This window comes from Trichomonas vaginalis, chromosome II (genome assembly GCF_026262505.1).
Source record: "Trichomonas vaginalis G3 chromosome II, whole genome shotgun sequence".
NCBI classification, from domain to species: Eukaryota; Parabasalia; order Trichomonadida; family Trichomonadidae; genus Trichomonas; species Trichomonas vaginalis.
Window position 1 is genome coordinate 12040590 of NC_067204.1, and position 16902 is coordinate 12057491.

The window sequence follows — 16902 nt, forward strand, 5'->3', positions numbered from 1 at the left end:
ATGATAAAATATTTTTATTTAAATGAAAATTCCGAATTATACAGTTCTTTAAAGTATATTTTTATTATGTCAATAGACCATAAATAAATTATGCGTTATAAATCAATTTATACAACTTTATTCACAAAATAATAATATTCTAACATTATATCTCTTGGATTTTCGCTTGAGGCTTCATCATATCCGCATATGTTTGTGCGATCTTCCTTACACGTGGATCCTCAGACTCGTAAGTGTGAATCTCCACAATGTGCTGGAATTTCTCATGGACGTGGATCAAATGAGTCTGCATTGCAGGGTTTGTTATCAAAGCACCAAGCAATTTCATTGATGCAAACCTTACATCAGCATTCTTTGAATCAGAGAAGAATGCCATAATATCGAATAATTGATCCCAATAAGGTTCAAGAGCTTCTTCAGATCTTGCTTGGAATGTTATTAAGAACAATGCGTTCACAGCTGCAGCATTATATTCATCATCAAACTTTGCATTTAATAATTTACCTAATTTTCCAGTTTTAATGAATTTTCTTGCATCATCTTCATTAAATTTCTGGAAGGCATTCGATACCATGGTAAACATCAAATTCGTGTCGGTTTGATTCATTGCATATTCCAAATATTTTTCTTTTTCAGAGAAATAAAGGGAATCGCAGTACGGCATAAACATCTCATCATTAATCTTCGTTTTCTCGAATCTCTCCTTTATCTCATCAAACAAATAATTTGGTATTTCGCCTTCATGAATCATTCCACATCTACAAATGATGTAAAGATGGAATTTCTCTTCCAATCCTCTATCTATGAGCTGTGGGATGACGAAATTCGGGTTAAATCTTGCAATTATGTCACCTCTCAAATGAACAATATTCGAGATTTCGTCTTTTGGCTTATCCATCAACAAATCGAACAAAGGAGAGGCCACGACATCCCTCTGAAGGAAGAAGTCAACTGGCTGGCCTTGTAAGACAAGTAACGGTGCCAAACCGTCAAAAACAGTTTCATGTTTTTCTCTAAGTTTTGTCAAAACCGCTGCCAATAAACGAGTTTTGTCAAACATTGGAGAAGCTTTTGCTATGAAACTAGCGATTGTAGAGTTCTGTGGGTCATTCCACAATCTGTTGAGGACAGGGTTAGGATCCAACATCATTCTTCCTTGTGTTTCCTGTGCCCATTTATTGACGAGTTCGATACTTCTGTCTCTACATTTTTCATCTTCTTTTGTTATCGGATTTATTGAACCAGGAGTTAAAGGAACCGGAGAAGGATTCAAAGCTGTATCGAGGAATACTCTTAGAAGATCTTCTGGTTCTTCAGTTGACTGCATGATCTTCTTGAGACATTCAGTTGCCGTTGATCTTTTCTTCTCCGAACTATCTCCAAGCATTTTAATCAGAGATGGAACAACTGATTGCGGTTTGACACCAGAAAACAATTTCGGAATATCTACTCTGACAGTTATTGATTCATCACCAATCATTGGCAAAAGATTGGCGCAAATCATCTGTCTTATCTCTTGACCAACGTGTCCATCAACTACTTTCTGAAGAAGACTTAATGCGTTCTTTCTGGCAACAGGTTTATCGGAAGATAACAAAGGAAATAGCTGTGGAAGACATTCTTTGGCATTTGCCAAAGCCATTTCGGAAAGAAAAGTGAGAGCAATGCCTGTTAAGTCATCTGATTGCTCGAGAATTTGACTGAGGGAGTTTGGATCGAAGGCGGCAGCTTCTTGGCCATGTATTCCGAATCTGAAAATAGATCTGGCAACTTCTCTTATGGTATCGTTGTTTGTGGATAGAGCAACCGAGATAATCGATGAAAACTGACCTTTTTCTGATGAAATATTTGCGATTTCAGATCGAATTCGCTCATCTTCGAATCGACCAAGCTGCAAACCAAGTAATACCCAGTTTTTGACATCATCAAATGGTTTGGCAGCAATACAAGTCCAAGACTGTTTGATATTATCTGATGATGGAGCAATATCTGTACGTAATTTATCAATCATTGTATTATATGTATAATCATTTTCAAGTTCGATCAGTAAACGATGTGCTGAAACTGAAGAAATAGGATGAAGCTTCTGGAACCATGTGATGTAGCATAAAATTGCTGGTTTTAATGTTGAATAATCTCCTTCTTTAACAGTAGCAATGAAAATAAATGTGTTAAAGAACTCCATTTCGAATAAAGATGGATTTTCTGATGTAAATTGACCGATAATTGTTGAAAGTGGTTCAAGAAGTCTTGATGCACATGAAACTATGGCAAGTGAACGTATCAAAATGCAAACACCCATGGCAACTCTACGATCTTCTTTATTTTTTGCATAATCTTGTATAGTTTTAATGATGAAATTATCAAATTCTTGAAGTAATTTTTCATGAATCCAAACAGCAACGTTAAGATATGGTAATCTACGCTTCTTACTGGTAGTTCTTGTTAATTGTTCGCAGATCGGACCTAAAATGGATTTTGGTTTTTCTGAAACACTGAGTAATATACTAGAACAAGCCTCTTCAAGAACTTTTTCCTTGCTTCCCTTTAACTTGTTGTGGTTTTTCACAACAATATCGAAGGCATTTCCAAGGGTAAGTGATGCTTCTCGCAACTCCATTATGAAAAACTACTATGTTTCACCATAAAACGAGTTCACATACTAGTGTAATAACCAGATACTTGCTTTTGAATGAGATATGTGCAAGAATACTATTATGAAAAATTGATTATTTGTTTTTGATATGAATTTACTATAAGATTAGATTATCATAAACATTTATATCCAGATGCGAAACATGTATTGTGTAATTGAGATGATTAACTTAATTTGACGTAATTTAGGCATCAGAACTGTCTATTTACAGATTCATTCAATAATTCAAGTCGTTATATACTTATTGGCCTTTATTGGAAGAAAATAGCGCCAAATAACAACTTCAGACTAAAAGTGACATCTGCAAAATGGCTGAGGGCGTCGACAAATCTCCAGAAATGATAAACAAATGCTTGAAGGCCTGCAGGGTTATTTCCCAAATGATGGCTGCTCGCCAATATGAATCACTCGATGATGATGAAATTTTCTCGGTTATAACAGATGAAATGGAAATTGATGAATTCGAAGCAACTTACGATTCAATCAAAAATACACACTATTTTAGAAATAACACTACAACAGAAGCACTTGCAATCGTATTCGATTTCAGGGATAAATTAACACACAAAACTTTCAAAGAAGACTACTTTAAATATTACACCAACGCCGATAAGCCAATAACACATTTAATTTTGGTCCACCAAGAGGGATCATTGGCTCATATATTTGATCGCATTAAGAAACAATTGCGTTTAATCGGCAAAAAGCTCGAAACATTCACACTCCAAGAGCTTCAATATAATATTACCATGCACTTCTTCGTTCCAAAGCACAAAGTTCTTTCAAACGAAGAAAAGAACGAACTTTTCAATAGATATAAAATTGATGAAACAAAATTACCTCAGATATTAAGTACAGATCCTGTCGTTCGCTACTACGGCGCTGACCCAGGCGCAATTATCGAAATTACTCGCCGCTCTGAAACTTGCGGCCGTGTTGTAACATATCGTCTCGTCATTTAAAGAAAACACTCAGCCATCAATAGATCAACTTATATACACAACCAGTCTACGTAGATTGTTAAATTAATTTAATTACTAAAATATGAGATTTTATTAACTCTCTTTGAATTTAAATTCTTAAAAGATATCTTATTTAAACACACATCTAACTAGATATACCTACGATATGCTCTTAATCAGTAAATGTTATAAAATATGCATTCTTCAAAAAATAATCGATCAATGAACTTCATTTTACATATGTTTTAACTAGAATTTAATGCAGTAATGGTTGGTACCTGAATTGGCTGGATGTTTTGATTTTATCTTCGAAAAATATTGTTTATGCCAAATATTATGGAGAGATTTCTTAATTCGGTAGAACTAATAGAGGGAATCAATTTCTGATTTCATGGAATTCCAAATGTCACTTGAAATTCATAATTTCTCAGGTTTTAGTTCGATATCTGAATTTATAATATTTTCCGTCTAATTCACAATTTCTGAATAATTTTGAGGAGGATTCGGAATAATAAATAAACAATATATTCCGAAATATAGCAGTATTGTTCAATCTCTCGTTATTAGATAAAATTTGATAAAATTGAATATACGAAATTCCGTAAATATTTTGCATGAAGCGACTCTTTCGCTTCATTGGGCTGCAGCCGGCCACTGCAACCCATTCGAAAGAGTTCAACCATCATGTGATAGATCCCATATCCCCATGGGAAAATCCGAAATTAACAGAGACTTCGTGCAACAACTTACCATCATATTTCAGATCTTTTACACGGTATTTGCCAAATACACCAGAGCTGGAGAAGGATTGCTTGATGCCTCTTGGTATTGTGATTGATCCAGGACGAGTTACAAATGTTCCGATGATTGATTTTTCGCATACGGAAATTCCAAGGTGTTCAAAATGCTCTGCTTATCTGTCTTGCTTTTGCACTCTATCATATGATCAGAGGAGTTGGAAATGCGCAATTTGCGGCAATACAACAAAATTTACACCAAGATATTTGAGAAATTACTCAAATTTTAAAGAATTGACATGTTCGGTATATGACATGAAAGCCCCAAGATCCTATATAAAGCGTCCACAAATCACGAAATCCTTTCTATTTATAATTGACATATCAGAAAACGCAATTTTATCAGGGTTCACAAAGCAATTCATTCAGACTCTGAAAATAACTATCGAGAAATTACCAGATTCGACGTCAATTAGCTTGGTTACAAGCGGCAATTTTGTTTCTGTATTCGATATACAGAATATGAAAGAAACAATCATCCCAGACCCTATTGGTTTTGTTGGAACACCAAACTACATTCCGTTACTTGGTAATGTCAGAGAAAAACTCATGATTTTATTTGATAAATTGTTATTACGACAACCGACATCGAAAATCAACTGTTTCGGTAGTGCTTTGTCTGTTGCTGGCTCCATACTACGTGTTTATGGTGGAGTTATTGTTGCTAGCTGCTGTGGATGTCCAAATTCAGGTCCATTAGCAGTTCAAAGCAGAATTGAGACGAATCCGACCATTTCGGAAAAAGAGCTTCTCAATATTTCACCAGGTGATGAAATCGGTGAAAAATTTTCAAAATTATCTCTCAAATTGAACAGAAGAGGAATTTCAGTACATTTATTTGCATATTCCACTAGCCATACAGAGATCGCAATCATTGGTGCTGTTTGTGGCCTCACAGGTGGAAAATGTCATTTTTATAATAATTTTGATCCAGTGAAACTGAACAACGACCTTTTCTACACGATGATTGACAGATACAAATGGAATTGCTCCATGAAATTCCGCTGCAGTCCTGGAATCCAGATCAGAAAAACGTTTGGAAATTTAACAAATCAGGATGAAACGGCCTATTTCCCGATTCTTACATCGGATGCTGCAATAACATTTGCTCTGACCATCACACAACCCATAACCAATGCAATATTCCAAGCAGCTCTACTTTGGTCAATGGGTCCTTCGCATTATTACGTCAGAATCTTCAATTTCTCAATCCCGATTGCTTGTTCCATCCCACAGATGATGAAGTCACTCGACGAACTTGCTTTAACAGCTTTTTTTGCTAAGCATTCCGTTACTTGCTTATTAAACAGCGGAAAAGCTAAAGCATCGTCCGAATTAATGTGGCTTTTGACCGAATTGGCCAAGAGAGGAGCTGAATTTCATTCAATGTACTCAATTGTTCATGCTTTGAGCCAAAATGAAATTATTTCCAATTCCTCGTTCGATTTGATCGATGCAAGGATTGCAAATGTTCTTAACATCAGAATGATGAGTGCAATTGACTGCTTACTCTTCATTTATCCAAGACTTATTGATCTAAAAACTTATAACGTTCTTAGATTGAGAAAACAGAACATTTGCGATGGAGTTTTCGCCTTGCATGAACATAACAGGATTGTTGTTTGGGGATATCCACAGCAAAATTCGGATTTAATCCCAACAATTGTTAATTCAAAGGAATTTGTTGGAAAAACAGAAAAAATGATGAATATATCAGGAAAATATCTCCCTGTCGAAATCCTGAATTCTAATGAAGGAAATCTTTACGCAACAAAAAGAATGTACGAAGATGGAGGTCCAAAGAACTTCGATGACTGGATGAATGATCTCAAAATGGTTTCTCAGCATTAATCTTTATTATATTATTGTTTGTTTGTTATAAAAATCGTTTTTGATATAAAATTCTTTTTTTAAACAAATTTCTTGAATATTATACTATAGTGATTACCATATTATGACATTACCATTATACAAATGAGTTAATTAATTACGTATCAATTTCAAAATCAATTTTGATAGATTTAATGAGAAGAGGATGTATGGCAATTATGGGAAGAGGGTATTGTCAGAAAGAATGTAACGGCAAGAAGAAGAAAGAAATGGAGAAAATCAGCAAGCAAGGCAACAAATTGAAAACTCAACTAAATATTGAAGGATTAGTTAGGCCGAGTCTCGCTAAAAATTTACCAGGTGTTTAATGAAATGTACAATAGGAGCTGACTTTGATGCATAGTTTTTTTTTTTTGAAAACTATCTTCATCATAATTATCGCCGTTTTTACATATGAAAAGAGATTTTTATATGCAAAACTCTCGGTTGTAGATACCTTTATATGGTTTAAATCTATGGGTATTCTTTATGTCCAAGAATGAACGATATTTGGTCATGATTTTGATATGGATAAGTTGATGCCATTTTTTTGATTTCAAAAAAGTGACAGATGCTGCGAATTCCCTCACCTCAACAGCAGCACCTCAATACAAGAGATTCCATTACTTTATTTATCATTACAATGGCTTCGATTATTTCAAGATTTTGGATGCTTGGACATCCTGCTGAAATTGTTTTTGACGAAGTTTACTTTGGAAATTTCACAAATTTTTACATAAAGGAGACATTTTTCTTCGATATTCATCCGCCATTTGGTAAAATGCTAATGGCTTTCATAGCGTATTTAGCTGAATATGACGGATCCATTGATTTTAATGCGGAATACAGTTATCATTATCAATCTGAAGATTATCTTATCTTAAGATCTATACCTGCCTTCTTTGGAGGGCTATGTCCTCCATTAATCTATCTCACGGCTAGATTTGGAGGATTTAATTTCTCTGCTAGCCTAGTTTCTGCAGTATATGTCATGCTTGACACGATATCATTAACACAGCACAGATTTATTCTAAGTGATGCAATATTACACTTCTTTTCTTGTTTATTTCTCGCGATTTATTCTTATACTCTTACATTGCCAGAATATTCCACGAAATGGATAATCATGGAGATTGTCTCTGGACTAGCTCTCGGAGCATGTGGTTCTTGCAAAGATACTGCATGGGGTTTCATGGGATATTCGGGAATCATCGAAATCTTACGCGTGTTGGGAATCCATAAGAAATTCGATTACTCCGCCATACGAGATATATTATACAGAGGATTGCTTCTTGCAATTCCATGTTTTTTCTTTATAATTCTTTCATTTGCAATTCATGTTATTGTTTTACCTCTTTTTGGTCCAGGCATCATCTTCGTTGACTTCGATTTCAAGTTTACCTTGCTAGACAACTATATCATGGACGCACAACTCAGAACAAAAAGAATTGCGTCTCCTATGTTGTTGAGAAGAGCTGTTCGAGTTTTTTACGACCAAAATCGAGCAAATAATTACATTAAATCATTCCACTCGTCCCAGAGTCGTCCGTTTAACTGGCCATTATTAACAGGACATGCTGTTGACTTCTGGTTTTCAAAAGGACAAATATCTGTCCTTGGAAATCCAATTGTTAATTATTTGACATTTTTGTCACTTTTTGTAACAATTTTTTCAGTTGGAAAAGAAAAGTATTATCTTTGTTTGAGATATGTTATAGGATGGATGACATGTTATTTTCCATTTTATCTTGTTCCTCGCACATTATATTTGTATCATTATGTTCTTCCTCTTTATGTCGGATGCTTGAATTTGGGGTGTTGCTTGGAATTAATTTTCCCGAAATATTATCAAGGATACGCCGCTGCTGTTATAATATTTGTAGGAGTTATTTTCTTTTATCACTTCTGTGCATTTTCTTACGGTTTTACTGACATGAATTACAAATATCTCATATTAAACAAAGCTTGGGAAGAAGGAGATAGCTACTACAAGTCAGCAAGAGATTCATATAGAAATTAATTATTTTTGTTTGTATTTTAATAAAATATTATTTGTATCATATTTTTTTAATCAGAAGATAAGATTAACTTCACAATTTCCAGCTAAAGGCAAATTAGTGATATTTTTGATTATAGTAGTGTTAAACACAAATGTGATATAAATAATAAGATTATCAATCATTTAGTGTATAATTCGCAATAATATTAAGCATTATTGTGAAACATAGATCAAACATATTGTGTCACTGATAGGAAAGCTTTAAATCATTATATTCTGATAAATACACATTACGCTTCCACTATGCATTTGTTTATATATATTGTTATCATAATATATTCTGTCAAAAAATTATAATATTGATACAAAATTAATAACGTAGTAGCACTAGTAATTTATATGTTCATAGCATAATAGCATTAAAATATAGATAAATATCTATCTTTTGATGTAACGGATTTAAACATAAACTTTTAGGAAATTTCTTACATTACCTTTTGCAACTTCGAATGCAGTTTTTCCTTCTTTATTCTTTGCTTCTTGATTAGCTCCAACAGAGATAAGATATTTAACAACTTCAAGATGACCTTTTTCTGATGCAAAAAGGAGTGGAGTCCATCCATAATCATTCTTTGCTTCTTTATCAGCTCCAATAGAGATAAGATATTTAACAACTTCAAGACAACCATACCATGATGCACAAATGAGTGGAGTATATCCACCATTAGCCTTTACTTCTTTATCAGCTCCAGCAGAGATAAGATATTTAACAACTTCAAGATGACCTTTTTCTGATGCAAAAAGGAGTGGAGTATATCCATCATTATCCTTTGCTACTTTATCAGCTCCAACAGAGATAAGATATTTAACAACTTCAAGATGACCTTTTTCTGATGCAAAAAGGAGTGGAGTCCATCCATAATCATTCTTTGCTTCTTTATCAGCTCCAATAGAGATAAGATATTTAACAACTTCAAGACAACCATACCATGATGCACAAATGAGTGGAGTATATCCACCATTAGCCTTTACTTCTTTATCAGCTCCAGCAGAGATAAGATATTTAACAACTTCAAGATGACCTTTTTCTGATGCAAAAAGGAGTGGAGTATATCCATCATTATCCTTTACTTCTTTATCAGCTCCAGCAGAGATAAGATATCTAACAACTTCAAGATAACCATCAGATGAAGCACAAATGAGTGGAGTAGATCCATTATTATTCTTTGCTTCTTTATCAGCTCCAATAGAGATAAGATATTTAACAACTTCAAGATGACCTTTTTCTGATGCACGAATTAGTGGAGTTTTTCCACAATTATTCTTTGCTTCTTTATCACAACCGCATTCGATGAGTGATTTGACAAGTCCGAGATTTCCTTTTTCACATGCTGTATGAAGTACATTATTATCATACTTATTTGTCTTTTTCCAAAGTCCTTCTTCGCAGGCTTTTTGAATCATTTCGTGATTTCTTTTAGCAGAAAGTTCCTCAAAGAATTTATAAACGCTTTCAAAATTACTAGATTTCTTAAGTTCTGCCATTTTAGTAAAAATCTCTCTAGAGACAAATTAATTTGATTGACGTTTGTTTCTTTGGCCGCATTATGTCTTGGATTTTGAATTTCTGTTAATTTTGCTTGATTTTTTTGAATTTCTTCTGTAGAAAGAGGTATTTCTTTCTCTTTTTGATCCAAAATATCAATGATACCATCAAATATATTGAATTTCATGTATTTTTTGATAGATTTCAGAGTTGAAACGATCTCTTCCATGTTTTGGATAGTAACATTCGCATTTCGTGTACATTCATATAAGTTTTTGGCGCTGATAGTTGTAGAAGATTGTTTGAGAAGTGTAATGTATTGATTTGCTGTTAAATTTGAATATTTCATGATTTGTTTAATATCTTCTATGCCAAATGTATCGAAGAAGTTTTCACTTTTAATATCATCGCTGATATGAGCAGCAATGTATTCATAATGCAGATTCATGTCCTGATCTACTTTTTAAATTTCATAACTTTACAAAAAATATGATAAAAAAATTGGAATTGTTACTACACTCTTTTACACGCTATTCATTTTTTTCGACGATTCAATTTTTTTCACCACACAATTCAATTTTTTCCCCCACAATTCAATTTATTGCTACTTTCAAAGTTGCTTTTTAGACACCTAAATTCATTGCTTGCCTGTAGTAACCTAAAGCTTTCTGGAATGGACAGGTTCTACAGCGACTCCTTCGCAAACAACAACTAGTTTGTAGAGTGCTAAAGGATGGTTCTGTTCTGCAGCCATTTTGAAGTTTTTGGCATCGCTCAGAGGGATTTTCCTGCTTTGTTTTGGAGAATTAAATCTCCATAATTCACTTATGCTTCGGAGTTTCCGATGTCGGCAGCTTGTTTGTATACTCGCGCTTCATCAAGAACCTTCTTGTTGGATAAGAGATGGTCTCCATACGCGAGTTGTGCTCGAAGGAACCAGTTTTGGGCGGAATTGTGCAAGTATTGGAGAGAATCTTTAAGTTGTTTCATCTTTTAAATACATAACACGATCATGTAATAAACAAATTGATGTTTAACTAACAATAATAAACAAAATACAAAAGAGAAATATTAAAAATTAGGCGAAATCTCCTTTAAAATCTCCTCTCATTGCCAAAGTTCTCATCCAATCTGCCCATAATCCTGCCATTTCTCCTGTAAAAACGTGTCCTCTTGGTCCAGGAGGTTCATATCCATCCATGAACTGTTTAGGATTCAGAGATTTCAGTATCTGTTCTGCTATATCTGTTCCTAATTTCACGATTCCATTCTGTTTCACTTTCTGCTTAAAAGCCGATATAAATGCCAAAATATATTTTACATCCAGCCCTTTTTGTCTCAACATTTTGAAAGTATTTTGATTCCTGACAACGAACATTAATATTGTTGTATTATGTTCGAATTGTTCAGAGATAATCTGGTTGATACCATCAATAACTATCTGTACAAGCTTAGGTGCTTGTCTGTCTCTGCTTTCTATCAATTGATTCAAGAAAATAAACAATCTGTTTGATGTAAAAAATGAAAAAGAATTAACATGTGCAGAAATATTATGAATGATACAAGCAACAGCAGGAAGAAGAGGAGCTGTTCTTGATAAATCACTACCTGTTGTATTTGTAATGATTTCAACTAATAAATCTGCATATGTTCCTCTGTGAACTGAACTTTTACAAGCAAAAGTTCCAGTGAATGGTTCGTTTAAAGAAGCAGAAAGAGCAGGATCTGATGTCAATAGTACCAAAGTACTTAATGCAAGGGAATGAAAATAAGTCAAAGAATTCTTTTCGTTGAATTGTTGCAAAGGTAATAAAACAGAAACAACAAATTGTCGACCTTTAGGTAATGATTCGACAACATCATACGGCAACAATAGAATTTGATAGAAAAGAGCAAATAATTCTAAATAAATGCCTGGACTTTGACTATTTGATAGAGATAATTGAGATTCTGTTGGAGGTGTAAGTAATGGATCAAAAATAGGGAATATAGATGAGAATTGAAAGTCTGAGAGCATTTCAACCCATGATTGACAAAAACCAAGACCGGTAGAGCATAATATTAAAACAATTCTGGCAAAACTAGGGCTGTGCTTCCTTACATTTATAACTGTATTGATAATGGGCATTGGGTTAGTCATATCTAATGCATAGTAATGATGGTTAGGATAGTTTTCATATATTTCTTGATTTGGTGACAATAAAAACATCAGCATCGTAGAAAATATTTCAAGGCGAACATGACCTTGTAGAGTAGAATCTGGTGCATCGCGTATTTGAGGATGACCAAGAATTGTGACTGCAGAATCAAATAAAACGGATGGAATTGAGTTAGACATTGTGGAAGGAGAAGGCCATGTATGCCATTTCGAGACAACAGATGAACAAAAGCGTTGCAATACTAAAAATGAATTGTAACAGGAAATTAATAATGATTGAGGAATTTCTGTTTGATATTGTATTTGCGAAATACGATTTATAGAGAATACAGATTGATAGGCTAGTACTCGAACATTATTTGGCTTCGTTCTAGCAACTCTTGTCAAAATATTATTTGATAAACTCGTGTGAGTTAATAATCTCGATGAGAAAATTGCTTTGCATATAGGATCATTAAGTTTAATGTCATTGGTCAGCAGTCCATTAAAAAAATCAGGGGGAGTCTCTTCAACTGATTCTCCAACTCCCATAATATTTTGATCTTTCTGAGCTAGTTTTTGATATATACAAGACTAATAGTTATTAATATCCTTTTAAATTAGAAGGCCAATCACTTTGATAATTTAAAATTGAAAGCAATTTGATTTGATTATTGATTATAATAGTAAATAAACATCAATTTAGATCAAAAGAAAAACAAAATAAACTAATATACAATAAGAAATATATATCATTTGAAAAGAGGCTTAAAGAAAGGATGTTTCAAAGCATCATGAGCTGTAACTCTTTGGCGATGATCAATTGCTGTCATTCTCTGTAGCAAATCAACAGCATCTGGTGGACAAAGGTCAGGAGAAGCTTTTGCAACATGTTTTTGCCATCCTGTTCCTCTCTTTTTAAGTAGAGCGTTCTTAGTAGATTCTTCAAGCTTCATACCAAGACTATCTGCGTATTCGATGATTCCTTTTCCGCCTACGAGTTCTGCAACTTTTAATAATTGCTCAGTATCATCTTCACCGCATTCTATAGGTATTCTCTTGAACATCATGATCGACAAAGTAAGACCAGCCGACCAAATATCCATAGAATAATCGTAGTAAGGATATGCAAATAATAATTCAGGAGGTTTAAAAACTCTAGTAGCAACATGGGAATTATATGCTTGTTTTGGATGGTAAAAGTCTGCAAGACCCCAATCTAGTAATCTGAGCCTATGATGCTCTTTATCGATGGCAATATTTTGCGGTTTTATATCTCTATGCATAATTCCATGAGAATGGGAAGTATCAAGCGCATCTATAAGTTTGTACATATATAATCTGATATCATCTATTGAAAATGAGGAATAAAGACTTCTCCAATCATAAAATTCGACCCATTCAGAAACAAACGAATAAACACCTGTCACAGGATCTTTAATTAAATCGTAAAGTTGTAATATATTTCGTTCTCCTTTTAAATTTGTCAATATTTTTATTTCTCTATTATAACGTTTTGGATCTAGAGGCACTAAAATTTTAATCGCACACTCTGTTCTTCGATTATGAATTGCTTTGAATACAATTGAATACTTTCCTCGGCCGACTTTCTTGATTAATGCATAATTTTCAGGTGAATTCCAAGTTGGTTCAAAATTCTTATGGTCGTACCATGATGGCCCACGAGTTTGATTCACATCTGCGTAAACTGACGAAACGGAAATCAATATTCCGTTCCTGTCGCGTGACATTCTTTCACAAAGTAAATATAAAAATGATAGATAATTACAAAAATCATATTACATTTAACAAAATTTTCTAAACATTCTAAAATTTGAGATATATTTCATCATTTGGCTGAAAATTAATTTTGTTATGCGAGTTATACATAATTTTCATTGAAAATAGCTAAATTTATGTATAAATACTGCAATTATGAATTAATCCTAAACTATTAGTCATAACGATTTCAGTTATTTTGTGCACATTGAATTCAAGCATTATAAGTGCTCCATATAATTTGTATTCAAGCATGCTAATATATTCTTGAAGTAAATTAAAACCATTCCGCCAATTGAATTTAAATCTATTAATAAAATCAACAATCATATTTCAAAAGACGGAACCAGAATTTTCTAGCTTTCTACTAACCATACATGCATCCAATATACATTTGAAGAAATAGGCATTATGATATTTTAAACGTTCATCTTTTAAAAAGAAATTATTTGTCACTGAAAAATGCTTGTTTACTGCGATCACTCTATAAATATGTTTGATATTTCACATCCTATAATTCCAGTAAGTATCGACCTTAATGGAGTTACAGTTTCTTCAATGGATATTCACCCGAAACAAAAGAAGCTTTATTTTGTTGCAAATGACAAGAAAATTTACGAATACAACTTCATTTCGAAAGTTATTGTTTCAAAAGAAATGCCAATGGAGAATCTTACCAAGATTAAACTTTCACCAAACGGAAATTACGCAGTCATATCTGATGATACGCAAAAAATTGCATTGTTTGACATATCGAAATTCCCAGAAGTAAAACTTATTGGCTCTCATAAGGGACATAGACATACCATTACTGCAGTAGCATGTTCAGAAGAACCACTTGCTTATTTTGGTGGCGATGAATTAGGCAAAATCAGTAAATTCTATTTCAAAATAGATAGTAAAGTAGGAATTTTACCAAGTTGGACATCAAAAAACGGTCGAGTTAATGACATAAAATATGATGAAACAAAAAACGCACTTATAATTGCAACAAATCTCGGAATTTGGATACACGACATATCAAGAGCTCATACAGAAAGCTGTGCGACTAAAGATGATATTCCACTCACAATTACTTGTTCTCCACAATTAAGTCAGACATTTGCTGTTGGTTTTCAGAGTGGTAACTTCAATGTATACGAAAAGACAGACTTCACTCTTCGCAGTACCAGAAACTTTACAGGACCAATTGTTTCCGCTTGTTATGATCAGAGTTGTGAATATGTTGCAATTGGAGTAAAAGATGAAGCAATATATTGTATTCAACAGGATCCGGAGAAAGTAATGCAGTTTGGTACAAGCCAGCAATCTACATGCCCTATTGCTTTTGCACAGCTTGATGAAACACTTCCAACAAGAAATGGAGTTGATGTCGCATCAATTGCAGCATCAATACAAAAGAAAGCGGAAGAAACAGGGAAAATGGTATTCACAGAAGAAAGAACAACAACTACAACAACTGTAACAAAAACAAAACCTTTTCCTGATTTTAGACCTGATGAAATTGAAACAAAAGTTATAAGTCAAGAACCAACAAAAACAGAAACAAAGCGTTTTATAACCAGAAGAAAACAAATTGTTGAGAAAAACGTTGATACAAATATCAACATGGAAAAACTTGAAGAGAAATCAGAAACAACACAGATACAAGAGCCACAGATATCAGAAACAAGCATAACAGTTGATGATTTGACAAAACAAAAGGCACAAGAGAAGAAGATTCAAGATATTGCTCAAACACCTCCTAGAATTCCTTCATCACCAAAATTTAATATACAAGAGCCAGATTTCACCAATAATAAGCCAGAAGAAAAGCCAGAAAAGAAATCAGATAAAAATCAGAAAAATCCGGAATCTGAAGTATATTCTTTCGTTTCTGATTCCGGATCAGATGATCAAAATAGCAAACCTGAAGTTGCAGAACTTAAAAACTTCATGCGCGGATGTTTTGAAAATATGAGTCAACAAATGAACACTATATATATGGATCTTCTTTGTAAACTTAAGAATCTGGACGATAGAGTATCAAAAATTGAAAAATCACTTGGAACAAAGAAATAATATTTTTATTTGTTTTGTATTTTAGACCTTTTCCTAATTAAATGTTTTGTTTTGCTTAAATCAATCCTAAATAAAGTGTTTTTAACTAGTTTATTAATGTTTTTTTTTAGATTTTTAAAATAGAATAATAACCTTTTAATTAGACATCTCAAATACTTTTATAGTTTATGCATTTTATTTCAAGCTCTCGATAAGCTTCTTGTTCTTTAATTTCAATTGCATCTTTGCCTTATAATCTAAAGCGAATTGCTCTGGCTTAATTTGTTGGCTGGCAAGAGCAGTTCTGAGGGAGTCAAGTTCAGCATCAATAACATCATTTTGTTCCTTCAATGATCTAACCTTTGCTTTCATTGATTCTGCATTAATTTGCTGTGGATCCTTTGAATATCTGGAGGCTTCGCCTTGCAATGACTCGCGATTCTTTTGTAAATTGTCGACTTCATCTTTGAGATCAAATAATTCATTGAAAATTGTACCTAATCTGGTTTCGGCTGCGCGCTTACGATCTTGAACAGATTTCATCTTATCTTTTGCTTGACGAACTGATTTGCATTGAACAATGACGGCTTCTCTGCCACTAGCTGTTGAAACTTGATTAATGCCAGCCCTGCTAACGGCTGCTTTAACTTCATCTACATCAAGCTTGCATTTTTGTGTAGCATACGCTGTATCATAACCTTCGTTGATACGAAGATGGTTAATAATGTCAAACATTGTAAATGCAGAATTCCAGGATTGAGAAATTGGACATGGGAGCTCGTTTTTACCGCGAAGAATTTTTGGTCCTTCTTGTGGATACTTTGGACTAAGTTTAAGTGTGTATGTTGTGCTTCCAATTGTGATTGTAAATGTAAATTGGTCAACTGGTGTTACAGGAAGACCTTCGCGAGCGCATCTATCTATTTGGGCTTGAATAATGCCTTGAGTATTCATTTTAGTATTCAAAAGTGTCAAGGTTCATTTTCGCTATAGAAAAGTCACCGAAAAAATAATCGTAGGATTTGATTTAACACTAAATATATTACTTGCTTACATAACACATGTTATTTTGTGCTAAGATAACTCCAAAAAAAGCAATCGAATATTTATCTTTTAA

General features: G+C 33.5%; 10 protein-coding genes across 10 annotated transcripts; 4 read left to right on the forward strand and 6 right to left on the reverse strand.

The window, feature by feature from the left end:
• Positions 1-68: 68 nt before the first annotated feature.
• On the reverse strand, positions 69-2631 carry TVAGG3_0530470 (armadillo (ARM) repeat-containing protein family; the record flags this gene model as incomplete). Its single annotated transcript, XM_001581876.1, has 1 exon — positions 146-2620. The coding sequence occupies one exon, from the start codon at positions 2618-2620 to the stop codon at positions 146-148; it is 2475 nt and encodes an 824-aa protein (XP_001581926.1).
• Positions 2632-2952: 321 nt separating this feature from the next.
• Positions 2953-3996, forward strand: TVAGG3_0530480 (DNA-directed 5'-3' RNA polymerase protein; the record flags this gene model as incomplete). Its single annotated transcript, XM_001581877.1, has 1 exon — positions 2965-3618. One exon carries the CDS (start codon positions 2965-2967, stop codon positions 3616-3618), a length of 654 nt encoding a protein of 217 aa, XP_001581927.1.
• A 93-nt stretch (positions 3997-4089) lies between these two features.
• On the forward strand, positions 4090-6266 carry TVAGG3_0530490 (ER to Golgi vesicle-mediated transport; the record flags this gene model as incomplete). Its single annotated transcript, XM_001581878.1, has 1 exon — positions 4233-6266. One exon carries the CDS (start codon positions 4233-4235, stop codon positions 6264-6266), a length of 2034 nt encoding a protein of 677 aa, XP_001581928.1.
• Positions 6267-6617: 351 nt separating this feature from the next.
• Positions 6618-8304, forward strand: TVAGG3_0530500 (dolichyl-phosphate-mannose-protein mannosyltransferase protein; the record flags this gene model as incomplete). Its single annotated transcript, XM_001581879.1, has 1 exon — positions 6856-8304. One exon carries the CDS (start codon positions 6856-6858, stop codon positions 8302-8304), a length of 1449 nt encoding a protein of 482 aa, XP_001581929.1.
• Positions 8305-8742: 438 nt separating this feature from the next.
• On the reverse strand, positions 8743-9828 carry TVAGG3_0530510 (ankyrin repeat protein family; the record flags this gene model as incomplete). Its single annotated transcript, XM_001581880.1, has 1 exon — positions 8743-9828. One exon carries the CDS (start codon positions 9826-9828, stop codon positions 8743-8745), a length of 1086 nt encoding a protein of 361 aa, XP_001581930.1.
• Positions 9829-10654: 826 nt separating this feature from the next.
• TVAGG3_0530520 (ERAD pathway) lies at positions 10655-10819 on the reverse strand (the record flags this gene model as incomplete). The annotated part of the gene is made up of 1 exon (XM_001581881.1): positions 10655-10819. The coding sequence occupies one exon, from the start codon at positions 10817-10819 to the stop codon at positions 10655-10657; it is 165 nt and encodes a 54-aa protein (XP_001581931.1).
• An 88-nt stretch (positions 10820-10907) lies between these two features.
• On the reverse strand, positions 10908-12518 carry TVAGG3_0530530 (HID1 family; the record flags this gene model as incomplete). Its single annotated transcript, XM_001581882.1, has 1 exon — positions 10908-12518. One exon carries the CDS (start codon positions 12516-12518, stop codon positions 10908-10910), a length of 1611 nt encoding a protein of 536 aa, XP_001581932.1.
• A 197-nt stretch (positions 12519-12715) lies between these two features.
• Positions 12716-13722, reverse strand: TVAGG3_0530540 (STKc CK2 alpha domain-containing protein; the record flags this gene model as incomplete). Its single annotated transcript, XM_001581883.1, has 1 exon — positions 12719-13717. One exon carries the CDS (start codon positions 13715-13717, stop codon positions 12719-12721), a length of 999 nt encoding a protein of 332 aa, XP_001581933.1.
• A 473-nt stretch (positions 13723-14195) lies between these two features.
• TVAGG3_0530550 (WD40 repeat-like family) lies at positions 14196-15835 on the forward strand (the record flags this gene model as incomplete). The annotated part of the gene is made up of 1 exon (XM_001581884.2): positions 14208-15806. One exon carries the CDS (start codon positions 14208-14210, stop codon positions 15804-15806), a length of 1599 nt encoding a protein of 532 aa, XP_001581934.2.
• A 48-nt stretch (positions 15836-15883) lies between these two features.
• Positions 15884-16758, reverse strand: TVAGG3_0530560 (uncharacterized protein; the record flags this gene model as incomplete). The annotated part of the gene is made up of 1 exon (XM_001581885.1): positions 15981-16739. The coding sequence occupies one exon, from the start codon at positions 16737-16739 to the stop codon at positions 15981-15983; it is 759 nt and encodes a 252-aa protein (XP_001581935.1).
• Between the last annotated feature and the right edge of the window lie 144 nt (positions 16759-16902).